Source organism: Saccopteryx leptura, chromosome 1, assembly GCF_036850995.1.
Source record: "Saccopteryx leptura isolate mSacLep1 chromosome 1, mSacLep1_pri_phased_curated, whole genome shotgun sequence".
Lineage (NCBI taxonomy): Eukaryota > Metazoa > Chordata > Mammalia > Chiroptera > Emballonuridae > Saccopteryx > Saccopteryx leptura.
The window spans coordinates 168,364-195,157 of NC_089503.1; the positions used below are offsets into that span (position 1 = coordinate 168,364).

The 26,794-nt window shown below is 45.4% G+C and overlaps 1 protein-coding gene, 1 long non-coding RNA gene and 1 other non-coding gene across 7 annotated transcripts in view; 1 reads left to right on the forward strand and 2 right to left on the reverse strand.

The window, feature by feature from the left end:
* Positions 1–8,122: 8,122 nt before the first annotated feature.
* LOC136391411 (uncharacterized) lies at positions 8,123–14,596 on the reverse strand. Of its 2 annotated transcripts, none has more exons than XR_010748855.1 (4): positions 14,290–14,596; positions 11,745–11,857; positions 10,187–10,256; positions 8,123–8,579 (listed from the first exon to the last, which is right to left on the reverse strand). It is a non-coding gene; the product is annotated as an uncharacterized lncRNA (long non-coding RNA). The 2 variants fall into 2 exon arrangements; XR_010748857.1 differs by having other exon boundaries at positions 10,175–10,256.
* Positions 14,597–14,700: 104 nt separating this feature from the next.
* Positions 14,701–26,794, forward strand: part of LOC136391045 (histone-lysine N-methyltransferase PRDM9-like) — a 117,900-nt gene continuing 105,806 nt past the window's right edge. For 2 of the 4 annotated variants that reach the window (XM_066362460.1, XM_066362635.1), the window contains exons 1-3: positions 14,701–14,780; positions 14,920–15,027; positions 17,929–18,029. In XM_066362460.1, the coding sequence (XP_066218557.1) occupies positions 15,008–15,027; positions 17,929–18,029 (121 nt within the window). In that variant the 5' untranslated portion in view covers positions 14,701–14,780; positions 14,920–15,007. Of the gene's footprint in view, positions 14,781–14,816; positions 15,028–17,928; positions 18,030–18,224; positions 18,497–18,878; positions 18,947–20,428; positions 20,623–26,794 lie in introns of those variants that run through there. The other 2 variants (XM_066362925.1, XM_066362545.1) reach the window with 2 other exon arrangements.
* TRNAI-GAU (transfer RNA isoleucine (anticodon GAU)) lies at positions 26,709–26,784 on the reverse strand. The gene has a single exon. It is a non-coding gene; the product is annotated as a tRNA-Ile (tRNA).

Consider the following 26,794-nt stretch of genomic DNA (forward strand, 5'->3'; position numbering starts at 1 on the left):
CCCTCATAAAGGGTTAAGTTGGTAGGAGAACTTCTTCTTATTAATCATGTTAGAAGGAATAGATTGTGACTTATGAATAGGTAGGAAACAGTAACTATACACAGAGCACCTTTCAGCCTTCACTTAATTCATCACTTTTCCTCCCTAGCCTTCTCATGTGGTAGAGTAAAGAAACTTTCCATTCTTCTTGCATACCTGACCTGCAGGTGGTGGAACACTCTGAGAAAAGTAAAGTTAGAACTTAATTAGTGTATGAATATAGTAATAAATAAAATTTGACTAGACAATAGTATCCTAGACAAGGTAGAGTTATTAATCAGTACTGACCTTTTGGAAGTTTGTATCAATATTGTTATTGCTGTTCAAGTTATTGTATAATTGTACTTTGAATGACTTACAGTTTATAGAAATGAATTAACTGTTACCTAGAAAATGTAACCATAGTGAAACAAAAACAATGATTAATCAATGTATTCTGAATATCATGTGATTGTAACTTAGTGTGTGTGCATAAAAGGAAAGCTAGACCAGCATTAGGGAGAGATGCCTGGCAGTAAATGCTAACTGGAGAATAAAGAGAAAGAAAAGAATTCGGCTCTCTCACTCGATTCGTGCCGATGCCGTCTCTTCCTGTGGGACCCCTGGATCCTTCCCCCCGGGGCTGGACCCCGGCAGGTGGAAGACCCTGATGCGTTCTTCCACTGTCAGTCTCATTGAACAGCATGGCTCCCTGCTTTAACTCACTGTGATGGCAGGTTCCCAGTGGAAGGGATAGGAGTAACAGGAGGATCTGCAGGGCACAATCTTGTGGCGAGACAGAGAAGGGTGGGGCCCAGTGGTTCCAACTGTCAGCGGTCCTGTATGGGGGCAAGCTTGAGGCGAGAGATGTGGTACCAAGGTGTTTGCCCCAGGAGCTTGGCTGTGGTAGGAGTAGTCAGTATTACCATATGGGGTCCCGCCCATCTGGGCTGTAGGGAGCCAGGCTGGAGCTCCCTTAGAAGAACCCTGTCTCCTGGCTGCAGGGGGACTGCTGGGTGTGCTTCATCTGGACCCCCTATGGGAGGAAGGGTCCGATCCATGTGTTCCCTGAGAAGGTGGCGAAGTAAAGACAGAAAGGGGAGGTAGGTGGCAAGAGGAGGGGGGTTGACAGGTAAGTTGTGATTGATTAGGAATGGTCCACCATAAACCAGCTCAAAAGGGGTGAGTCCAGTGGGGTTTCACAGGGTTGCCCTGATTCTGGTGAGTGCCAGGAAAGCCTGGTCTCGATGGGAAGTTTAGTTAGACTCTTCAGGATGCCATGAGCCCCTTCCACCTTACCCGATGATTGAGGGTGATAGGGTATGTGGAGCTTCCAGGTGATGTTGAGAGAGGTAGCATCCTGCTGGACTATTTGGGCAGTGAAGGCCGGGCCGTTGTCTGACTGGATGGTAGTCGGCAATTCAAATTGCGAGATGATATGTTCAACAAGAATGGAGGCAACGGCGTCTGCCATCTCTCATGAGGTAGAAAAGGCTTCTATTCACCCTGAAAAGGTATCAACAAAAGTTAAGAGATAACAGAGTTTTTTGTGAGGGGGCATATGAGTGAGGTCAATTTGCCAATCCTGGCCTGGCATGTGTCCCCTCAGTTGATGAGTAGGGAAGTGGGGGCGAAGTCCCCCTTGTGTAGAGGTTTTGGAACAGATAGTGCATGCTGCGTGTACCTTTTCAATAGTCTGCTGGAGGCCTGGGAAGAAAAAGAGTGGTTGCAAGAACTGATAAAGAGCTTTTGGCCCTATGTGTAAGGAACAGTGAATATCAGACAGGAGAGTTTCAGCCTGTCCTTTTGGTAAGGCAATTCTATCTCTGAGAAATATCCATTCCTGGTTGCATACCTCCTTTCTGCGGAGGGTCTGTTCTTCCTCAGGAGTGTAGGAAAGTTTCAAGGAGGTGGAGAGACACATGAGAGGAGTGGGGGAGGCTTCCCAGGATGAGGTATTGAGCAGCTGCATCAGCCTGAGATTTCCCAAGGCCATTGGGTCCTGAGGTTTGATGGTAACTACAATGTACCACAGCCACCTCAGTGGGAAGCTGTAATGCCTGCAAAAGTTTAGAAATGAGGGTAACATTGATTATGGGAGAGCCCTTGGTAGTGAGAAAGCTCCTTTCCTTCCAGAGGGCAGGGTGGCTGTGGTTTATAAGAAAAGCATATTTAGAGTTAGTAGATATAGTAACACATTTCCCCTGAGCCAGAGTGAGTGCCCACGTGAGGGCCAATGACCGAGGGAGTAGGGCCTGACTAGAAAGGGGCTTAAGAACACAGCAGAGAAGGGAGGGGCCCCTGGTCAGCAGGGGAGGAGAAAGAGGGACTGGTATTTGCAGGTGAAGGAGAAACAGGATCCAGCGAAGGAAGTGGAGGAGCCGGAAAGGACAGAAGGAGTCATGCAGGAGGGAAGAGAGTTCCTCAGGGGAGTCAGCAAAGGAGGAAAGAACAGGATGTGGAGGGTTTAGCTGAGGTTTCTCTGGATAAAAGGACCTGCACTGTAGAGCAGCTGGCACAAAGATTAGGACGGGAGTGCAAATGCCAGAAGCCCTGAATGTAAGGGATCTCCAAACATTTCCCAGATTTGGGCAATAGTTAAATTGGTGAGGGTGTTAAAATCGAAAGTCCCTTCAGGAGGCCACCTGGTTCGATTATCCAGTGGGTTCTCTGGCCCGGCCACATCAGAGAAGAAAATTAGTTTCTTCTTCTTTAGAGAGGGAGATTCTGGATAAGGCACTGCAGGAGTGTTTTTGAGTCAGGTTTAGATTCCTGTGCCTCTATGGCCACCCTCAGTCTTGGAGTGGTCAGAGATGAGAATTGGCTTCCTGCAACACAAGCTCTGGCAACCAGATGGTTAGGTAGAGTGGGAGTATCCAGGACATCTTCACAAACACACACGCACTTGGAACGGATAAGAGGTCCCTGACGCAGCTGTGATTACAGACAGGGAGCCTCGGAGAAAAGAACTGAGGGGAGGCTGGAGGCAGGGGACTGACAGATACGTGAATTCCAACTGCCCTTTTGCTGTTCCACTTGGCTGCCTGACCCCACCCTTAATTACCAGACAATAACCCCTGCCATCTCATTCTTACAGGGACTTATCTCACAATGTGCCAAAGTGAGTGGGAGGTCAGAGGTCCTGGTTCTTTCTCAGGAGGGGAGGGGAGAGGAGCAGCCCCAGCAGGCATCAAGTTCCTCCCAGGTTTTAGCACCAAATGTAAGGTATTTTCCCCACCAAGGAAGAAAGAAGGGCATAGCCACAAAGTGTGGAATAGAAGAGCTTTATTTATTAGAGCGCTTCCTGGACGAAGTCCTCTGGTCTGCAAGACGGGGACCGGAGAAGTCACGTGGATTCTCTGGTGGGGGGGTGAGGGGGTGGTGAAGGTAATTTATAGTGTTGGTAGGGTGGTCGGGTTGGTATGATGTAGCAAAATTTCTTTGCCTGAAAGACAGTCGTTCTGTTTCAAAGAGCTCTGGGCCCTTTCTTTTTGGCGGGCATGGATGTAGGTGGTTCCAGCCAAAGTTCCCAGGCCTGGTTCCTCACATGTCCTTCCCCCATTGCCAACCGACCTCACAGTGTCTTTCCTCTGGTGGTGATTGGTCTCAGTATTAATAAGTAGAATCTGCATAGCCCCCTCCACAGTAGTCTCAAAGAGGCTGCCAGCCCTGCTGTTAAGCAGGAGCGTCCTACTGCATGAGGAAGTCGAATCGGGGATCCCTGATCTATGTAAAGCTTGGGCTCTACTGTGACAGGGGGTCACTTCTCTAGGAAGCCAGCATCTCTCTGAGGAGGACATGGACAAAAAGGGGCCACATGCTGAATCTGACAAGCTCTGGGGAGGCCTGCATGGTGGCCTTACAAACTCAGAGACCTAAAATAACCACACAGGATGGTCTGAAATTAAAACTTTCTAACTTAAAGCAAGCAGTTCATGGTAAGTAGTCATGTCTAGAGAGGTATTTTTTTCTAGCAAAGGTCAAAGGCTTACTTTATGTGAGCCTGTCTGTTGTCTTTTGCATCTACAATAATGTACCTGATAATGGCACCAGAGAAAACTCAGGTCCAAGGGGGCTTCTCAGGTGAGATAGAATTCAGGTGAGAGACAGGGTGCAGTGTTCAAGCAAAGCAAGCAGTTTATTAAGCAAAGCTGAGCACTTGCACAAGACACGAATGGGCAACTCAGCTCGTCTAAGCACCGCTACCTGTCTTAGAGATCATATACTTTTTAACTGTAACTTCCAAGGTTGCCTTTCACTGATACTCTGACTAATGTACAGTATTTCAAGGCTGTTTAGACCTTTGGTGATTTTATTCTGGTAGACAGTGTGATCGCTGACCCCCCCCTCCTTCAGTGGATGAGATAAAACCCCCTCTGTTTCCCCTCCCCTTTTCCTGCACTGATGCCTGTCTATCCTATCTAACAATAGCACCCCTTCGAAATGTAAGGGTAATATTTTCCTGCAATCCTCAGAGCAAGCATATCAGCAAAGCAGAAGCCAACTACCCACATTGTTGTTATTATCACGGTCCTTGTTAGCTATTTTATTCCTGTCCATGTAAAAGAAATTTCAGTATATACCTTTTTACTTCTACTCAGTGCCACAGATTTCAGCTTTGCCTTCTGGTTCTCGGCTTCCCTAATCTATCACTAATCAATTTCATATACCCCCTCCCTGTTTTCTACTTCAAATCTGATGTACAAAATACAGGGCAAAACGCCATTTTTCCAGATCATTTTTTCAATCCGCTGAGACTTTGATTACCAGCAATTGTCGACAGTTTGGCTAAAATAAACTCATAAATATTTTATAGGTCTGGACATTGCTTAAGTTGACAAGGGAGACCAGGGGGAGGGGGAAGGCTCCCTGCCCTCAGTAAACGTCTCCACGGAGGAGCCGCCCCTCCCTCCGTGGAAGGAGAGCCACTCTACAGAAGGGAGGGCCCCCTCCCTCAGAAGGTCACCAAATCAAAGGAGGGAGACCCTCTGCAGGGAGTTATCCCCTCTCTGGGGAGGAAGCTCCTGTCTAAGGCGAGGCTGGAGTTCCTTTCCAGGGACTGATCCCGCCACAGGGAGGTGTCCTGCCCTGGACGTCCACTCCCAGCTCCGTCCTCGCCCCACGCCATCCCCGCCCCTCACTATCTACCCTAGGGGTCCCCAAACTTTTTACACAGGGGGCCAGTTCACTGTCCCTCAGACCCTTGGAGGGCCAGACTATAAAAAAAACTATGGCCTGACCTGTGGTGGCGCAGTGGATAAAGTGTCAACCTGAAAACACTGAGGTCGCCGGTTCAAAACCCTGGGCTTGCCTGGTCAACGCACATATGGGAGTTGATGCTTTCTGCTCCTCTCTTCTCTCTCTCTCTCTCTCTCTCTCTCTCTCTCTCTCCCCCTCTCCCTTCTCTAAAATGAATAAATAAAAAAAATTAAAAAAAAACAAAAAAAAAACTATGAACAAATCCCTATGCACACTGCACATATCTTATTTTAAAGTAAAAAAAAAACCAAAATGGGAACAAATACAATATTTAAAATAAATAACAAGTAAATTTAAATCAACAAACCGACCAGTATTTCAATGGAAAATATGGGCCTGCTTTTGGCTGAGATGGTCAATGTGCTCCTCTCACTGACCACCAATGAAAGAGGTGCCCCTTCCAGAAGTGCGGCAGGGGCCGGATAAATGGCCTCAGGGGGCCACATGCGGCCTGCGGGCCGTAGTTTGGGGACCCCTGATATACCCTGCCCCCCGGTGCCCCACCTGCCTCTTCATCGCATCGCCGTCCACCTTGCCCCACGCAGTTCCATGCCAGGGGCCCTACTTCTCGCTGTCCACGCCCCTTGCAGCCCACGCCCCAAGCCGTTCTGCCCCCGCCAGCACCAGCCACTCCCGCGTCCTGCCCCACACCGTTGTGCCTCAGGCCTTCCGCGCCATCGCTGCCCCACCCACCCCTTGTTGTCCCCGCCGCTCGTACAGCGCATTGCGGGCCCCTGCCAGCCCGCACTGCGTTGTCTCCCCTGCTCCGTGTACAGCCGGAGCCCTGCCCCACGCACTGCGCCCAGCCAAGAGCCCCGCCCCGCACTGTCCATGCCCCTCGCAGTCCACCCCCCCCCCCCGCGTCGTTTCCACCCCATGCCATGCCTAAAACAGAAGCATGCAAAGAAATTCAAAGTGAAGAAATGGGAACAGACACATCCGTGATGCAGAAGTAGGTTGACAGTTTCTGGCTTCATGCATTCAGATAGCAGCAGAGGAGATAACTTTCTGGTGACTCTTACCTAGGTGTTATTCCCAAGATGCACACGAGGTGGCAGCAGAGAAGCGCGCTTGGAACACATTTACCAGAGACCATACAGTGTGTTCTGTGAAGCAAGTTGCAATAATCTTCAAACCTTTGAAATGATAGAAAGCATGTTTCTTGTCATTACACTTAATCTATAAATCAGTAATAGAAACTAACTAGAAAACCCTTACTTTTTTAAGTTAAGAAATTCACTCCTAAATAACCCCCCCTCAAAATCACAAAATACTTTATTTTTTTGTTGTTTATTTTTTTAATTTTTAATTTATTTATTCATTTTAGAGAGGAGAGAGAGGGAGAGAGAGAGAGACAGAGAGACAGAGAGAGACAGGGGGAGGAGAATCATCAACTCCCATATGTGCCTTGACCAGGCAAGCCCAGGGTTTTGAACCGGCGACCTCAGCATTTCCAGGTCGACGCTTTATCCACTGCACCACCACAGGTCAGGCAAAATCACAAAATACTTTAAAATGAAAACAAAAGCTACATAAGAAAACCTATGGCAAAATGTAGTGATAAATACATTTTAGTGGGAAAAAACCTTAAAATACACAGCCTTTCCACCCATACTAGGAACCAGGATAGTAAATTAAATCCAGAGAAAGTAAAAGAGAAAAATGTTCACAGAGACATCTAAAGAGTGTATGCCGTATTTCCCCATGCATAAGACATCCGTTTTGAAAAATTTGGGGTCTACAAACTGGATGCGTCTTATACAGTGGTTGTAGCTTTTAACTTGCATTTCCCACTTATTCACATTTGTTATCTTTTTCTCAAACTTTGGGCCCCCAAATTAAGGTGCATCTTATACAGGGAGGCATCTTATACATGGGGAAATACGGTACTTTACAACCTTACCAATTTTTTTCCTCTTGGGGTGAGATTTTGAAAAACATAATTCATTCCTCTATACAATTTAAGCTTCAACAACAAAAAAAGCCATTATCATTTTTTTCTATTTTTAAAATTTTAATTATTAATGTTAGAGAAAGGAAGGGGGGGAGACAGACAGATAGTCAGAAACATCAATCTGTTTCTGTATGTGCCCTGACCCAGGATCAATCCTATGACATTAGTGTATGGGTGTGATGCTCTAACCTACTGAGCTCTCTGGTGAGAGCAAGTCATTGTCTTTTGGGGGGGCTGTAATAGAGAAAAGATGAGGTAATTAAAAATAACCTATCTGCTGTGGTGACAACACCAGAAGTCTTATCTTTGCTCTTGACAGTCAGGGGCATAAACACTATTTCTAATTGTTTAGCACAAAGTGTCCCCTTTCCTAACATGCACTTTTTCTTGTGCTGTGGCAGCAGTCCAGACTGAGAGACCTCCTAAGCTCTGGGGCATCCAGAATTTATCTGAGCCTGGGTCACCACTTACAAGCTGGGCTCCTTTGGTCACAGAACACCTCCCAGGGTCTTTGTTTCCTCACTTGTAAATTTTCTCAGTTTTATAGCTGAGAACATGCATTGCTGAAGGACTGAGACTTATGTCTCAGCTCTGCCTTCTGAGAAGCTGAGATATTGGACCTTGCCACGATCAATCAAAACTGGGACCAAATGCATTGCACTGCCAAATCCAGTGCTTGTCACAACTTATAATTATTTTATTTATATATATTTTTCATTCTGTCTACCCCATGACAGTGTAGTATTCATAAAGACAGAAAGTGAGTCTGTCTCATTCACTATAGGCAACCATGTGTTGAGCACAGTGCCTGGCACATAACAGAAGTACTGTAAGGTATTTTCCACCAAGGAAGAAAGAGGAACATAGTCACCAAGTGTGGACAAGCAAAAGCTTTATTTAGAGAGCATCCCAGGGGTTCACTGGTCCACAAGACAGGGGCCAGAGAAGTCAGGCAGCTTCCCATGGGGGGAGGAGTGGTAATTTATAGCATCGGTATGGTGGAGGCGGGTTGATATGATGTGGTGAAATTTCATTGGCTGACAGTCGTTCTTTGTCCGAAGTGCTCCTGGGCCCTTTCTTTTGGTGCACATGGGTGTGGGTGGTTCCAGCCTAAGTCCCCAAACTTGGTTCCTCCTGTGACCTTCCCCCATTGCCAACCGACCTCACATTTCGACCTTTTATGTTAGATAGGGGCACCGCTATTCATCTGGCTACTTCCTGCTGGTTAGGGCGTCGTGGGGAAGGGAGGCTGGAAGGTGGTGGCTCTGAGGGGAGTCGCGTATATGGGTGTAGCGGCATCTGGTTGACCGTGACTCGAGAAACCTCGCTGATGTGGCCTGGTAAGGATCTAGGAAAAAGAGGAGCAACCATGAGTAATATGCTGATAACTAGAAGAGGACCTAGGACAGGGGCAGCCCAGGTGAGGATGGGTGGCTGCCACCAGGAGTTAAGTGAGTTGTAGGAGGAGAGATTCTTGTGCAGTTTCTCTTGCAGACGGTTGAGAACATTGATGTTTCCTTCCACCAGGCCAGTCACATTGATAGAGTAACAGCATTGCTCCCTGCTTTAACGCACTCTGAGGACAGGTTCCCTGTGTGAAGAACAGGAGCAACAGGAGGATCTGCAAGGCCCAACTTTTCATGAGCCAGAGACGGGTGGGGCCCAGTGGTTCCAACTGCCAGTGGTCCTGCATGGGGGCAAGCTTGAGGCGAGAAACATGATACCAAGGTGTTTGCCCCAGGAGCTTGGCTGCAGTGGGAGTAGTCAGTATTCCTGTATGGGGTCCTGTCCACCTGGGCTTTAGGGAGCCAGGCTGGAGCTCCCTCAGAAGAACGCTGTCTCCTGGATGGAGGGGGACTGCTGGGTGTGCTTCATCTGGACCCCCTATGGGAGGAAGGGTCCGGTCCATGTGTTCTCTGTAAAGATGGCAGAGTAAGGATAGAAAGGGGAGGTATATTGCAAGAATAGGGGGGTTGACAGGTAAGTTGTGATTGATTAGGAATGGTCTATAATAAACCAGTTCAAAGAGGTTGAGAATAAGAGGAAGGGGGCTCATGGGGAGCCCGGCACCCATTTCCAGCCAAAAACGCCAGAGCCAGAGGCAGGAGAGGGCCAGGCCTTCCTGCCAGAAGACCGGGAATATGTGGGGTCAGGAGCCCTGTAAACCTGGGTGGGGGCCAATGGCCGACAGAGGGTGACCTGACAGGGAAGGGGCTTAAGAACACAGCAGAGAGGGAGGGGCTCTGGTCGGCAGGGGATGGGGCTTCCTGGAGGGAAGAGACCTGAAGAAGAGGTCTGCAGAGGGACCAGAGAGGGGTCCTGAGAGAGGGGTGCCACCCAGGGTCAGGCAGGAGAAGGAGAGCTGGGGGTTGGCATAGGAGGAAAGATAGGAGCAGAGCTTTCCCTGGCCAAGAGGACCTGTGCCAGACAGGAGGCGGCACAGAGATTAGGACGGGAGTGCAGATACCAGGAGCCCTGAATGGAAGGGATCTCTGACCACTTCCCAGTTCTCTAGCAAGAGTTCTGTAAATTGGTGAGCATGTTAAAGTTGAAAGTCCCTTCAGGAGGCCACCTGTTTCAATTATCCAGTGGATTCTGTGGCCCAGCCACAGTGGAGAAGATGATCAGTTTCTTCTTCTTTAGGGAGAAATAAATGTTTGAGAGATTCTGGATAAAGCATCCCTGGGGTGTTTCTGAGTCAGGTTTAGATTCCTGGGCCCCCATGGCCACCCTCAGCCTCGGAGTGATCAGAGATGAGGATTGGTGTTCCACAACTCAATCTCTGGCCACAGGACAGTCAGGTAGAGTGGAGTGTCCGGGACATCTCCACGGCCACACATGCAGTGGGAACAGATAGGAGGTTCCTGAGGCAGCTGCGATTATGGACCGAGAGAGTCTCGGAGGCAGAAAGAACTGAGGGGACACTGGAGGCAGGGGACTTACCATACCACGTACCAAAACTGGGTGGAAGGTTGGAGGTCCTGTTCTTCCAGGAAGAAAAGAGGAGAGGATTTGATTTAGAACCCTGTAAGAAAAGGGTATTTAAAGCTTGAAGCCCTCACAAGCTTCAAGCTCCTCCCAGGTTTTGGCACCAAATGTAAGGTATTTTCCGCTGAGGAAGAAAGAGGGACATAACCACCAAGTGTAGACAAGCAGAAATTTTATTTAGAGCAAATCCCAGGTGAGGGTCACTGGTCTGCGAGACAGGGGCCAGAAAAGTCACGCAGCTTCCCCCGCTGGAGGGTAACTTACAGCGTCGGAATGGTGGTGGCAGGTTGATATGACGTGGAGAGATTTCATTAGCTAACAGACAGCCGTTCTTTTACCAAGTGTCCTGGGCTGTATTTTTGGTGGGCATGGGTGTAGGTGGTTCCAGCCAAAGTCCCAGGACCCAGTTCCTCATGAGACCTTCCCCCATTGCCAACTGACATCACAATTAAAATAAGTGTTTATTGGATGAGTGAATAAATACTCATTTGTATACATACACAGATATACACAAATGACAGATACACAGGGACACAGAGAGATATGCTCCTGTGCAATGCACACCTATGCACACAGATGTACACACACCCAATCTACCTCAGTATATATAGATAAATATAATAGGTACACAGAGAATATGGGAAGAAAATATCATAATATTAACAGTAAATATCTCTGTATGGGAAATTTGTTGTTTTGTTTTTCTTATAATTTTTTTCTAGCATTTCTGCAATAAGAATACACTTTTTATAATAAAAGAGTTGTTAAAATTAAATATATTTGTCAAATTAAAGCACATCATTTTTTTTTACAGGAAAAGAGAGAGAGTCAGAGAGAGGGATAGATAGGGACAGACTGGAACAGAGAGAGATGAGAAGCATCAATCATTAGTTTTTTGTTGGGACTCCTTAGTTGTTCATTGATTGCTTTCTCATATGGGCCTTCAGCAGACCAAGTAACCCCTTGCTCAAGCCAGCGACCTTGGGTCTCAGCTGGTAAGCTTGGCTCAAGCCAGATGAGCCTGTGCTCAAGCTGGCGACCTCAGGGTCTCTAACCTGGGTCCTTCTGCATCCCAGTCCGACGCTCTATCCACTGCGCCACCACCTGGTCAGGCTATATTTTATAATAAATTAAAAATATTTAAATTTTAAAAAGTTAAAAAGACAGAAATAAAAATAGTGGAATGGGAAGTCATTGACTTCAGGGACATGAGTTCTTAGCACACTGCCTGGTATATGATGGGCACTTTCAAAGGCTTTATGAAAGCATGGCAGGAAGGAAAGAATGAAAACAAGATGAAAAGGAGGGTGATAGAGAAATCCAGGGAGGGAAAGAGGAAAAGAGGAAGAAATAAAGAGAAAAACAAATCATAGCTAGAGAGAAAAAATGGTCGAGAAAAGAGAGAGATACATCACAATTATACACGTTCACATTCTTTGAGATCCCAAGTTTATAATAAAAGTTCTCCACATTTACTAAGCATTCAGAAAATACTTTACAGCATTAAATTATGCATGGAACTTACTGTCTCCACAGTGTTGAATTTCTTAGACTCCTGAATTTCCTGGATTTGATAAACATAATCAAGGGAAGACTCGGAAAAAAAATGTGCTTCTCTTTGTCCACCTGCAGGTCTACCTGTAGAATGGTAGCAAATGTCACAAATTGGCACTGTCACTCACGCAAGTCAGTGTTTATGGAATGAACAGAATGCTGGAGCTAGAGGAGAGTTTAGGCACCATGGAGTGATCTGATCCCTTCATTTTACAAATAGGGAACAGGAAGCCAAGAGATAAAGAGCAATTAATTCAAGAGTTCCAGTTTCTGGTCCTACAAGTAAGAAGCTTGGAAATTTTCGTGCCCATCCTCACAAAAGAAAAAAACTAAAGAAGGTGAAAATAAACTACTCTTCCTTGGATTCAAAAACTAATTTATGTCAGAGAGACAACCAATGTCTCAAAAATTGTATAAATATTTGAATATGAGGAATAAGAGCGTATCAGAGCAGAAGCCTGTTGCTGCAGCCAATATCAGACTTTATTTAAGAACTCTCCAGTGGGTCCAAGATAATGTCACATGTGGACGCTGAGCTTGCACCCTCCCCAAAACACATCCAATGCACCCCTTTGCTTAGAACAATTCCTCCTGAAAGACAACTGAGAAACAATTAAACAGCTTCTGCACTACAAGCGAGAGAGAGAGAGAAAGAGAGAGAGAGGATGCACAGAGAAGGCTGAGGGACCATGAGAGCTCTGCAGGAGGTGAAGGATCAGCTCAGGACACAAAAGACCAGTGAGCACCACTGGTTACACCTCCCAGGCACGTGGATAGAAGACAGGAGCTCCATCCAGGCTCTATGGCAGGGGTCTCCAAACTTTTTACACAGGAGACCAGTTCACTGTCCCTCAGACCATTGGAGGGCCAGACTATAAAAAAAAACACAACTATGAACAAATCCCTATGCACACTGCACATATCTTATTTTAAAGTAAAAAAACAAAACGGGAACAAATACAATATTTAATTTAAAGAACAAGTAAATTTAAATCAACAAACTGACCAGTATTTCAATGGGAACTATGGGCCTGCTTTTGGCTAATGAGATGGTCAATGTGCTCCTCTCACTGACCACCAATGAAAGAGGTGCCCCTTCCGGAAGTGCGGAGGGGGCTGGATAAATGGCCTCAGGGGCCGCATGCAGCCCGCGGGCCATAGTTTGGGGACCCCTGCTCTATGGCCACCTGCAGGGTGCTGCAGCACATCCCCAGCCACCCCTCCTGGAACTAAATACAACAGAATCATGGGGCAGTGTAGCTTGTATAAAGAGAGCTCCTCTTCCCAGATACCGACCCAGCAGGTAGGTAGGTATGGCAGGGTGACACTTTGCCCACTGAGCTGCATGTGCATGTGGGCCTCCCCCACCTAGAGAGAGTGCAGAGCTGGGAAATGTTCTGGTACCAGCTGCAGGACTATTTGACCCAGAGAAAGTGCAGAGATAGTGGGTCACTACTGGCATTACCCCTCCTGGAAACCGGGGAGCCAGCAAATGGACTATGGTCTGCACACAGGACTGCCTGATCAGAGAAAGTGCAGAGATTTGGGGGGGGCACTGCTGCACGCACTGGTTGGGCTGCTCTACCCAAGAAAGCAAAAAGCTAGCAAAACCTTGTGGCCCAGTGTGGAGTGAGGGGGGCAATGCTGTGCATGTGCACAGGGCTGCCAAGCCCCAAGAAGGTGAAGAATGAAGATATTAAGGCTGTGTGTGAACCCAGGTTACCCCACCAGGACAAAGGGTGGATCTAATGGGGGGGGTGAGATACAAGAAAGCAATCAGGTAACCCAGCGCAGACTGTGCTCTGACAACAGATAATTAAAACAGGACGCGCAGAGCACACACCACGCAGCCCCTTTTACACCAGGATAAAAGGTGTAACTTTTTATCAACTTTTTCCATTCAACTCAAAGGAACAAAAACAGAAAGTCAAACAAAATGGGGAGTCAGAAGAATATACCCCCAAATCAGGAGTAGTCAACCTTTTTATACCTACTGCCCACTTTTGTATCTCTGTTAGTAGCAAAATTTTCTAACTGCCCACTGGTTCCACAGTAATGGTGATTTATAAAGTAGGAAAGTACTTTACTTTATGAAATGTATAAAGCAGAGTTACAGCAAGTTAAAGCATGTAATAATAATTACTTACCAAGTACTTTATGTCGGATTTTCGCTAAGTTTGGCAGAATAAATCTTTATAAAACAACTTACTATACTTAAAACTATGTCATCACAGCGCCGTTTGGTTGCTCCGCTACCGCCCACCAGGAAAGCTGGAACGCCCACTGGTGGGAGGTAGGGACCAGGTTGACTACCACTGCCCCAAATGAAGGAACAAGAAAAAAACTCCAGAGAAATATCCTAATGAAATGGAGATGGGCAATAGAACAGATAAAGAATTCAAAGCAAACAGTCATAACGATGTTCGATAAACTTGAGAGTAGAATAGAGGAACTCAAGAGAGCGCTTGAACAACAAGAAAATGTAATAAGCTCATCCGGCGGGAGCGCGTACTCACCAGCTTAAGCGTGGGATCATAGACATGACCCAGTGGGCTCCGGTTAAACTAAAAGGTCACTGGCTTAAAGCCCAAGTCGCTGGCTTGACAAGGGGGTCACTGACTTGGCTGGAGTCCCCGGCCTGGCCCGTCCTTGCATCCCGGGGGCTGGCCTCACGTGTCCCCTCTTGGGAAGCCCCAACGCAAATGCGCGCCCGTGGGCCAAGCAGTGAGCCTGAGCGCCGTCTCCCACGCAGGCATGTGGGGACTGAGCGTGCGGGGCGGTGCAAAGGACCCGGCGGGGTGGGGGCAGCCTGGACCCAGCGGGCGAGGGAGGTTCCTACGGCCACTGCGCGGGGGTCACGTGGCCGCATCTCCCCAACCCCCCCCAGACCCCCGCGCAATCAGGAACATCCGCGACTACTTCCGGGAGGAGTGGCCGCCATGGGCGACTAGGGGATGACGCCGATGCCGCAAGGTGGAGAGGAACTCGGACGCGTTGCTGCGCACAGGTGACGGGGCCCGGGGACCGGGCGGGGATGGGGGTGCGGGAACCGGGCGGGGACCGCGGGCGGCACAGGCGGCGGCCGAGTGTCGGGGCTGCTCCTTCAAGCGCTTCGCTTTGCGGACCACGATTTTGTTTCTCCCCAGGCCTCAGAGCACCTCTGACCGCTTTCCTGGTTCACCCCGGGCAGAACACCAGACCCCCGGCGGACGACACTGAGGACTCGCATGAAGAATGGACTCGAAGGCAGCGAGGTGAGGGGTCGCACGCACGGTGCTGCCCTTTAGAAACCCACCCGGGGTCAGGTCCCCGGTGTCTCAACAGCTAACGAGGGACAGAGCTTGCCTTTAGCAAACAAGCGAGATGCAAACAGTGCCTTGTGCAGTAAGGGGTGATTTACTACACTGCTTCCATATGTAAATAATTATATTTATAGATGTGTTATGAGCAAGAACAATATAAAAGTATAAAAGCACGTAAGAAACAACTCATTATCACAAGAGGAGGAGGAAGGTCTGGCCGGTGAGCAGTGCTCCAGGACAGGACTACCTGGGTGGTGCCTGCCACATTGCAGACAGGAAAGAATTAATCATGGTGATTAAGTCAGCTGGGGTTGTGGGCCAGGATAGGGACCATTGTATCAGGCCCCATGTCAGCCATCTCTTCAGTGTGTCTGGTTTCATGAGGGTGTGGTCAGTAAGGTCCTTCTGCGTTCATGGGTCTAGCATTGAAACACAGCTGAAGTCCAGATGTAATCTCTAACTTGACCCAAATGGTTTCTGTGGTCCACAGACCTGAGGCTGTGTTCCCAAGACTGTTTGGTGCTGACCAGACTCTGATGATTAAGGAAGGGCAAGGACGGCCAAATGTGTAAAGGTGAAGGGATAAGAAGGAAAGGAGGCAAGGTGGTCACTGTATCATTAGACTGGACAAGGCTATGCTGAAACAAGAAGACAGAAAGGAGTCCTGGCCAAGTTGCTTAATTTGTTAGAGAGTCGTCCCTATACACCAAGGTTGTGGGTTTGAAGTCCAGTCAAGGCCCATATAATAATCAACCACTGAAGCCTGACCAGGTGGTAGCACAGAGGATAGAGCATCAACCTGGGACGATGAGGACTCAGGTTCCAAACCCCAAGGTTGTGGCTTAAGGATGGGTTCACCAGTTTGAGTGTGGGGTTGCTGGCTTGAGCGTGAAATCGTGGATGTGACCCCATGGTCACTGACTTGAGCCCAAGGTTGCAGGTTTGAGCAAGAGGTCACTGGCTGAGCTAGAGTCCCCTGGTCAAGGCACGTATGAGAAAGCAATCAATGAACAACCAAGATGCTGCAGCTGTAAGTTGATGCTAATCATCTCTCTCCCTTCCTGTCTGTCTGTCTCTCTAGCTAAAAACAAAAGAAAAAAGAAAGAATAATCAACTACTAGTTGCATAAATGAGTGCAACAACAAATTAATGTTTTTCTCTCACTCTCTTTCCTCCTCTCTCTCTCTAAAGTCAATAAAAATATTTAATTTATTGATTTCAGAGAGAAGAGTGAGAGAGAGAAAGAAGGAGGAGGCAGAGGAGCAGAAAGCATCAACTTGTAGTAGTTGCTTCTTGTATGTGCCCTGACCAGGCAAGCCTGGGGTTACAAACTGGTGACTTTAGTGTTCCAGGTCACTGCTGTATCCACTGTGCCATCACAGGCTAGGCAAAATTTTTAAAAATTTTAAAAAAAAGAAGACAGAAAGGAGAAAGTATTATGTTAAAGAAATGGACTTTCTGCCCAGTTAAGTGACCTTTACTATATTTTTGACATAAATAGCCATTTTTTTCTTTTTTATTTTAGTGAGAGATAGAGAGAGAAGGAGGGACAGACAGGGACAGACTGGCTCAAATGGAGAGAGATGAGAAGCATCAATTCTTCATTGCAGCTCCTTAGTTGTTCATTGATTGCTTTCTCATATGTGCCTTGACTGGGAGGCTACAGCAGAGTGAGTGACTCCTTGCTCAAGCCAGCTACCTTGGACTGGGCCAGCAACCATGGGGTCATACTTATAATCCCACACTCAAGCTGGTGAGCCTGCACAAAAGCCAGATTAGCCTGCACTGAAGCTGGTGGCAGCCTCGGGGTTTCAAACCTGGGTCCTCAGCATTACAGTCCATTCTGGAGAAGCAAAACCCTCTGGAAAACACTCTAGGTGAAAATTGGGTAAGAGAAAAATTATTTGTAGATTTCAGTTCCTCTGAGTCCTCTAGAAAGGCTAATAAGTATGGCCTAGGTATGTGGGGTGGACTTTGGATAGGCCTGGATTTAAGCTCTACTAAACTGAGAGTGAATTTAGCACTGGAGCTTTGGGCAAATCTTACAGATTCTCTGAGCTCTTGAATGCTAATGTGTAAGGTAAAGATACGTGCATATATCCTTTGACAATATTCAATTCAATTTATTTATTTGTGTATGTATTTATTTATTTTTTAGGTAAGACGAGGGGAGATAGTGAGGCTGACTCCCATATGCACTCTTACCAGGATCTACTCAGCAACCCCAATTCTCGAGTACTGAGCTGTTTCTTAGCACCTCAGGATGATGTGCTCCAGCTAACTGAGCCGTCCTCAGTGCCCAGGGCCAATGCTAGAACCAATTGAGCCACTGGCTGCAGGAAAAGAAGGGAGAGAGAGAGGTAGACAAGAAGATGGTCACTTCTCCTAAGTATCCTGATTGGAACCAAAGCCGAAACATACACTAGGCCAACACTCTATCCACTGAGCTACTGGCTAGGGCATAAATTCAATGTAAAAGAACTGCACATACCAGTTGTCCAATAAATACATCTCTGATAATAGCGACCATACACTGTTGGTGTTGTATACCAGGCCTTTCCTCAATACCTTACATATACTGTGCCCTTAATAAATCTTTTATGAATAACTAAATGTTGGTAAGTTATACTTCATAATGGAAAGATCTAGAATCAAAAATTGAATTGGCCATCTGTAGTCAGTGTACAGGATTACTATTATAGAGGCTCTCTGAGCCAATAGTTGACAAAAAAATATATATACCAGAGTATATAGAAGGACAGGTGATAATTTGATGGGAGGAGATTGTGTGTGTTCTGACAAAATAGAGACTAACACTGCAGACTCCACCAAACTCACTCTTCTCCAACTTAGAACCAGGAGAAAGGAGACTGAAGTAAAGATCTATAACCTACGAAAAAGAAAAGGCCAAGTGTACCAAGAGGTCAGCGAGCCCCAGGATGATGACTACCTCTGTAAGTGACCCTCACAAAGCATGTTATGTCTTCATACAATAATTTCATCTTGGCCCTTAGAGCATTCTGTACCCCTAGGGACTTGCACTGCAGAATTGAGGCTCAATGATGTGAGTGCCTGGGCTCTCTCTGAAGCTCTATATGTCCAGGAACATGCACTACACCTTCCCTAATCCCTGTTGCTCTCACCCCCAGATTGTGAGAACTGTCAGAACTTCTTCATTGACAGTTGTGATGTGCATGGGCCCCCTACATTTGTAAAAGACAGCACAGTGGATAAGGGGCATCCGAACCACGCAGCCCTCACTCTGCCCCCTGGGTTGAGAATCAGACCATCGGGCATCCCTGAGGCTGGTCTTGGAGTGTGGAATGAGGCATCTGCTCTGCCAGTGGGTCTACACTTTGGCCCTTATAAGGGCCAGATCACAGAAGATGAAGAGGCAGGCAACAACGGATACTCCTGGCAGGTGAGAAGTATTTACCTCTTCCCCTGTCTTGTGGCTTCCCACATCCCTCCCATGGCTTGGTGGGACCTGTCTTTCTACATGCTAGGACATGGATGGAGACAATATGGTTAGCTCTGGGTACTGAGTGGACTTTGTAGACCATGGAGCTCCTGCTGAGGATTACAGGTTAAGTGGGAGCAAAGTGGTACAGACACAAAGGAATGCCTCCTCCCAGCCCTAAGTGGACAGGTCAACTCAGATGTAATGAGTAAAGAAAAATATCATGTGGTCATGAGTGGCAATGCATGCAAGCTGAAAGAGCTTTGTTGACAGTAGAGTAAAATAATTCTTCTATTACCTCCACATCTATAAAAAGCCTTTATATTTTCTTTCTAAAACACAGATCACCAAAGGGAGAAACTGTCATGAGTATGTGGATGGGAAGGATGAATCCTGGGCCAACTGGATGAGGTAAGGCCAAGAAGTTTCTGGGAGTCACAGAGAACAATTATCCCTCTCAGGCCCATACATCTTTCCTTCTCATCATGTCTCCCTCAGCGGTCTCCCTCAATCCTCTGTTCCTCTTTTTTCTCCATTTGGTGCTCTCTCAAAGCAAGAGGTATTTAGTGGAAAAAGGAGATAAAAATATAGTATATGTCCTCAAAATATAATTCTCTATGCAGGACAAAATTTAGGCACTGGAAAAAAATTTTGATAACCTGGATTACACTTTAATTAATGTAATGAACATTATTTAAGCCCTTCCTATATTCCAGTTTAGAGGAAGGTATTCATTACTTAGATCATATGGAGATCATCTTCTTATGGAGGACTAATTGGAGAAAGAGTAAAACAATTGATTTTAGAAATGTTTAACTATAATTTTTCTATTTTTTGAGAAGTGCACAGTGCCAGGATACCTAAACCAAGGATAGCCTAAAACTGTGAGGGCAGCAAATTATCCCAGCCTCACTTCTAACTAGAACTGAGTTCTGAAGCCTGCAGAGCAATGATCATGGGCCACTTCCCTGAGGGGCTCTTTTATCAGAGGCTACAGAATGTGAATAAGCTATTATTGTTTTTTATGATTTTGCTAAGACAAAGAGATTTCCAAGTCTTGGTCAGTTGGATCAGAGGTAGAGCGTCAGTCCGACCGTGGAAGTCCATGGTTTGATTCCCAGCCAGGGCACACAGAAGTGCTCATCTGCTTCTCCACCCCTCCCCCTCTCCTTTATTTCTATCTCTCTCTTCCCCTCCCGCAGCCAAGGCTATATTGGAGCAAAGTAGGCCCCAGCACTGAGGATGGCTCCATGGCCTTTGCCTCAGGCAATTGAATGGCTCAAGTTGCAGCGGAGCAACGCCCCAGATGGGCAGAGCATCACCCCCGGTGGGCATGCCAGGTGGATCCCAGTCGGGCACATGCAGGATTCTGTCTGTCTGCCTCTCCACTTCTAATTCGGTGGGGCAGGGAGACCTCCAGGTTTTTATGGGAACCTGGGTGAGGCATCAAATGCTACCTAAATAAAATGTGAGGAGAATGGAGAAAGGCCTCTCAAAATAAGATGAATTTGCACAGAGTATTGAATGATGTGAACTAATCTAGACACAGAGTCCAATATCAAGTAGCAAGTTCTGTGATATAAACAGGACCTGAGTTAGTTTAGAGAAGCTAGAGGTCACTGGGTTTTATGGCCAATCAGGGTGGAGGTTACATCTGGAATTGGCTTTGGAAAATGGTATTAGGCAGGATGATCACTGTAAGCAGGACCTGGAGATAGGAAGTAGTATGACATTGTGACAGGCTCAGACATTGAACAGAAGGTTCTCCGGGAGCACTGTGGGTGTGGGCGACATCAGAGCCTGAGTGTCAGGTGCAGAGCTGGACTTGTATCTGAGAGGTAATAGGAACTCATCACCTGTGTGTTTCTTTTCTTTCACCTGCCTCAATCCCAGGTATGTGAACTTTGCCCGGGATGATGAAGAGCAGAACCTGGTGGCCTTTCAGTATCGCAGGCAGATTTTCTACCGAACCTGCCAGGTCATCAGGCCAGACTGTGAGCTGCTAGTCTGGTATGGTGACGAGTATGGCCAGAAGCTGGCCATCAACTATGGAAGCAAGCAGAAGAGAGAGCTCTCAGCAGCTAGAGGTGGGCACAACCATTCTTCAAAATGGAAAGAAAAAAGAGAACTCACCTTAGAACTGTTCATGGTACACTCTAAAGTCAGTAAGATTTTGAATCAGATGGTTCAGAAATTAAAGATTCATTTCCTTTGATTCTTAGGAGAAATTTTTATATTTTTTACTTTTTTTGATATTTTTTCTTCTTTATTTTTTTAAATTTAATTAATTGTGGAGTTTTTTTAAGGATTATAAAAGTTATATTTATTCATGATGCTACATTTATTGCATTTTCTTAGAAAAATGGAGAACTGTTTATGTACCCAATGTGCACATATAAAACTTCATACAAATTATGTGCAGCACATAAAGGCCTTTGGTACAGCTAAAATCCTGACACTATAATTGGGGTAATCCTGCTGCAAGGTGTCCAGTTTATCAAGTCTGTCCATGGAAAATTAAACACTGGAATTACAGTCAGTCTCGCAGATCACATGTAGAAATTATTTTAAAATATAATAAAATAAAACTTTCAATTCTCTAAAACTCAAAAAAGGTAAACTGGAAGGGGATACATTTTGTTACTCATTTCAATTTAACATGACAAATTCATACTTCATTTTGTCTGGGAAAAAATGATCCCTGTAGTGTTAACATTATCTTTATAATCTTTGGCTCCTTTAGAAGGTACTTTGTCAAAAGTTTTGCCAAACAATTAAAAAAAATAATATTCCTCTTATAAAATGGTACGACATGTTAAGGAACCAGAAGATACTAAATGTCTTTGGCTATACAACTAAAAGGCCATTTTGTGTTTACATAGATTCTAGGGCCACCCCGAATGCATCTCCCCTCCTCCCGTTCCCCTCAACCTCTTCCTTGCCCCCTCCCTAAAGCGCCCTCCCCTTTCTGTTCAGGTTTATCCCATCCTATCATCCCCTTTCCCTCTGTCCTCTTTTCCTCTGGTCCCTTTGATCCCTCCTCTGTCTCTATTCCGTTCCTCAGTTCACATTATTCCTTGGATTCCTCAAATGAGTGAGGTCATATGATATTTTTCTTTCTCTGCCTGGCTTATTTCACTCAACAAAATAGTTTCCAGGTCCCTCCATATTGTTGCAAAAGGTAATAATTCCTTCTTTTTCATAGCCCCATAGTATTCCATTGTATATATGTACCACTGCTTTTTAATCCACTCGTACATTGATGGACACTTGGGCTGTTTCCAGATCTTCGATATTGTGAACAATGCTACCATAAACATGGGGGTGCATTTCTTTTTTTCAGTTGGTGATATGGTGTCCTTGGGATATATTCCTATAAGTGGGATGGCTGGGTCAAAGGGCATTTCCATTTCTTTTTTTTTTTTTTTTTTTGTATTTTTCTGAAGCTGGAAACGGGGAGAGACAGTCAGACAGACTCCCGCATTCGCCCGACCGGGATCCACCCGGCACGCCCACCAGGGGCAACGCTCTGCCCACCAGGGGGCGATGCTCTGCCCCTCCGGGGCATCGCTCTGCGGTGACCAGAGCCACTCTAGCGCCTGGGGCAGAGGCCAAAGAGCCATCCCCAGCGCCTGGGCCATCTTTGCTCCAATGGAGCCTTGGCTGTGGGAGGGGAAGAGAGAGACAGAGAGGAAGGAGGGGGTGGGGGTGGAGAAGCAAATGGGCGCTTCTCCTATGTGCCCTGGCCGGGAATCGAACCCGGGTCCCCCGCACGCCAGGCCGACGCTCTACCACTGAGCCAGCCGGCCAGGGCCCCATTTCTAATTTTTTGAGGAATCTCCATACTGTTTTCCACAGTGGCTGCACCAGTCTGCATTCCCACCAGCAGTGAAGGAGGGGTGTCCCTTTTTCCATATCTGCGCCAGCACCTATCATGTGTTGTTTCGTTAATGAGCACCATTCTGACTGGTGTGAGGTGGTATCTCATTGTGGTTTTAATTTGCATTTCTCTAATGATTAGTGATGTTGAACATTTTTTTAATTTGTCTATTGGCCATCTGTATGTCCTCTTTGGAGACCTGTCTGTTCATTTCTTGTGCCCATTTTTGATTGGATAATGTTTGTCTTCTTGGTGTTGAGTTTTACAAGTTCTTTATAAATTTTGGTCATTAATCCCTTATCAGATTTATTGTCGAATATGTTCTCCCATTGTGTGGTTTATCTTTTTATTCTGTTCATATTGTCTTTAGTTGTGCAAAAGCTTTTTAGTTTGATATAGTCTCATTTGTTTATCCTATCTTTTATTTCATTTGCCTGTGGAGATAAATCAGCAAAGATACTGCAATGATAGATGTCGGTGAGCTTACTGCCTAAGTTTTCTTCTAGGATACTTACGGTTTCACGATTTACATTTAAGTCCTTTATCCATTTTGAGTTTATTTTTGTGTATGGTGTAAGTTGGTGGTCTAGTTTCATTTTTTTACAGGTAGCTATCCAGTTTTGCCTACACCATTTGTAAAAGAGACTGTCTTTACTCTACTGTATGCTCTTACCTCCTTTTTCAAATATTAATTGTCCATAAAAATGTGGATTTATTTTTGGGTTCTCTGTTCTCTTCCATTGATCTATATGGCTGTTCTTATGCCAGTACCAGGCTGTTTTGAGTACAATGGACTTGTAGTATAACTTGATATCAGGAAGTGTGATACCTCCCACTTTTTTTTTCTTTTTCAAGATTGCGAAGCTATTCGTGTTCTTTTTTGGTTCCATATAAATTTTTGGAATATGTGTTTTATATCTTTGAAGTATGTTATTTGTATTTTAATTGGTATTGCATTGAATTTACACATTGCTTTGGGCAATATAGACATTTTAAATATGTTTATTCTTCCTAACCATGAGCACAGTATATGCTTCCACTTGTTTGTGTCTTCCTTGATTTCTTTTATCAATATTTTATAATTTTCTGCGTACAAGTATTTTTAACCTCCTTGGTTAAATTTACTCCTAGGTACTTTAGTTTTTTGGTTACAATAGTGAAGGGGATTGTTTCCTTAATTTCTCTTTGTGACAGTTTATTGTTTGTGTATAAAAATACCTCTGATTTCTGTGTATTAATTTTATATCCTGCCACCTTGCTGAATTTGTTTATTAGGTCCAGTCATTTTTTGACTGAGACTATATTGTTTTCTATATACAGTTTCATATCATCTGCAAATAATGATAGTGTTACTTACTTCTTCTTTTCCAATTTGGATGCCTTTGAATTTTTCTTCTTGTCTGATTGCTGTAGCTAGGAATTCCAGGACTATGTTGAATAAGAGTGGTGAAAGGGGGCACCCCTGCCTTGTTCCTGATTTTAGGGGAATTGCTTTTAATTTTTGTCCATTAATTATAATGTTGGCCCTGGCCGGTTGGCTCAGCGGTAGAGCGTCGGCCTAGCGTGCGGAGGACCCGGGTTCGATTCCCGGCCAGGGCACATAGGAGAAGCGCCCATTTGCTTCTCCACCCCTCTGCCGCGCTTTCCTCTCTGTCTCTCTCTTCCCCTCCCGCAGCCAAGGCTCCATTGGAGCAAAGATGGCCCGGGTGCTGGGGATGGTTCTGTGGCCTCTGCCTCAGGCGCTAGAGTGGCTCTGGTCGCAATATGGCGACGCCCAGGATGGGCAGAGCATCGCCCCCTGGTGGGCAGAGCGTCGCCCCATGGTGGGCGTGCCGGGTGGATCCCAGTCGGGCGCATGCGGGAGTCTGTCTGACTGTCTCTCCCTGTTTCCAGCTTCAGAAAAATGAAAAAAAAAAAAAATTATAATGTTGGCTGTGGGTTTGTCACAGATGGCCTTTATCATGTTGAGGTATGTTTCCTGTATTCCCACTTTGCTAAGAGTTTTGATCATAAATGGGTGCTGAATTTTATCAAATGCTTTTTCTGCATTGACTGAAATTATCATGTAGTTTTTTTCCTTCCTTTTTTTTATGTGGTGAATCACATTAATTGATTTAAGAATGTTGTACAATCCTTGCCTCCCCAGAATAAATCCCACTTGATCATGATGTATGATTTTTTTCAGTATTGCTGGATCTGGTTAGCTAATATTTTGTTGAAGATTTTAGCATCTAAATTCATCAGGGTTATTGGCCTATAATTTTCTTTCTTTGTGTTGTCTTTGCCTGGTTTTGAAATCAGAATTATTCTCACCTCATAAAAGGAACTTGGAAGTGTTTTGTCCTCCTGAATGTTTTGAAATAGCTTGAGAAGGATAGGAGTTAATTCTTCTTTGAATATTTGGTAGAATTCACCAGTGAAGCCATCAGGCCCAGGAGTGTTGTTTTTTGGGAGTTTTGTGTTAAGTGTTTTGATCTCTTTTGTTGTAATTGGTCTTTTTAGGTTTTCTGAATCTTCCAGATTGATTTTTGGAAGATTATATGTTTCAAGGAATTTGTCCATTTCACCTACGTTGTTTAATATTTTGTCATACAGTTCTTCATCGTGCTTACTTACAATATTTTGTATTTCTGTTGTGTAGGTTGTTATTTCTCCGCTCTCATTTCTAATTTTATTTATTTGAGTTTTCTCTCTTCCTTTCTTGGTGAGTCTTGTTAAAGGTTCATTGATCTTGTTTACCCTTTCAAAAAACCAGCTCTTGGTTTCATTGATCCTCCATATTGTTTCTTTAGCTTCTATGTCATTTATTTCTGCTCTGATCTTTATTATTTTCTTCCTTGTACTACTTCTGAGCCTTACTTGCTGTTCTTTTTCTAGTTCTTTTAGATGAAGTGTTAGGTTGTTTATTTCAGCTTTTGCAAGCTTCTTAAGGAATGCCTGTAGTGCTATAAACTTCCCACTCAGGACTGCTTTGGCTGTGTCCCATAAATTTTGAGTTGTTGTTTGCTCATTATCATTTGTTTCTAGGAATTTTTTAATTTCTTCTTTGATTTCATTGTTAACCCATTCATTATTTAATAACATGCTATTTAGTTTTCATGTGTTCAAGTATTTTTCAGTTTTTCTGTTGGGGTTGATTTCTAGTTTCTTGCCATTGTGATCAGAGAAAATACTTGATATTATTTCAACCTTTGAAAATTTGTTGTGACTGCTTTTGTTTCTTAACATGTGGTCTATCTTAGCAAAAGTACCAGGAACACTTGAAAAGAATGTATATTCTGCTGCCATAGGGTGAAAGGTTCTAAAAATATCTGTTAAATCAAGTTGATCTAGTGTGTCCTTTAAGTCTGCGGTTTCCTTGTTAATTTTCTTTCTTGAGGATCTATCTAGTGATGTTATTGGGGTACTGAAATCCCCTACTATTATAGTATTGCTGTTGATCTCGCCCTTTATATTCATCAAAGTCTGCTTTTATTTAGGTGCTCCTATATTAGATGCATAGATATTTATGATGGTTATATCTTCCTGTTTGATTGCTCCCTTTATTATTATGTAGTGACTTTCTTCATTTCTTACTATAGTCTTTGTTTTAAAGTCCATTTTGTCTGATATTAGTATTGCTACCCCAGTTTTTTTTCATTTTCATTTGCATGAAATATTTTTTTCCATCCTTTTACCTTCAGTCTAGTGCATCTTTTGTTTTAAGGTGTGTCTCTTTGTTGTTTTTTGTTTGTTTGTTTTTCTTGTATTTTTTTTGTAGTTGGAAAATGGAGGCAGTCAGACAGACTCCTGCATGGGCCTGACCGGGATCCACATTGCATGCCCACCAGGGGGCTAAGGTGTGTCTCTTGTAGACAGCATATGTACAGGTCCTGTTTTCTTTTCCATGCAGCTATCCTATGTCTTTTGATTGGATCATTTAATCCATTTACATTTAAGGTTATTATTGATATGTAGTTGTTTTTTTTTGGTTTGTTTTTTTATTTCTTCTTTTTCTGAAGCTGGAAACGGGGAGAGACAGTCAGACAGACTCCTGCATGCGCCCAACCGGGATCCACCCGGCACGCCCACCAGGGGCGACGCTCTGCCCACCAGGGGGTGATGCTCTGCCCCTCTGGGGCGTCACTCTGCCACGACCAGAGCCACTCTAGCGCCTGGGGCAGAGGCCAAGGAGCCATCCCCAGCGCCCGGGCCATCTTTGCTCCAATGGAGCCTTGGCTGCGGAAGGGGAAGAGAGAGACAGAGAGAAAGGAGGGGGTGGGGGTAGAGAAGCAAATGGGCACTTCTCCTATGTGCCCTGGCCGGGAATCGAACCCGGGTCCCCCACACATCAGGCCAACGCTCTACCGCTGAGCCAACCGGCCAGGGCCTGATATGTA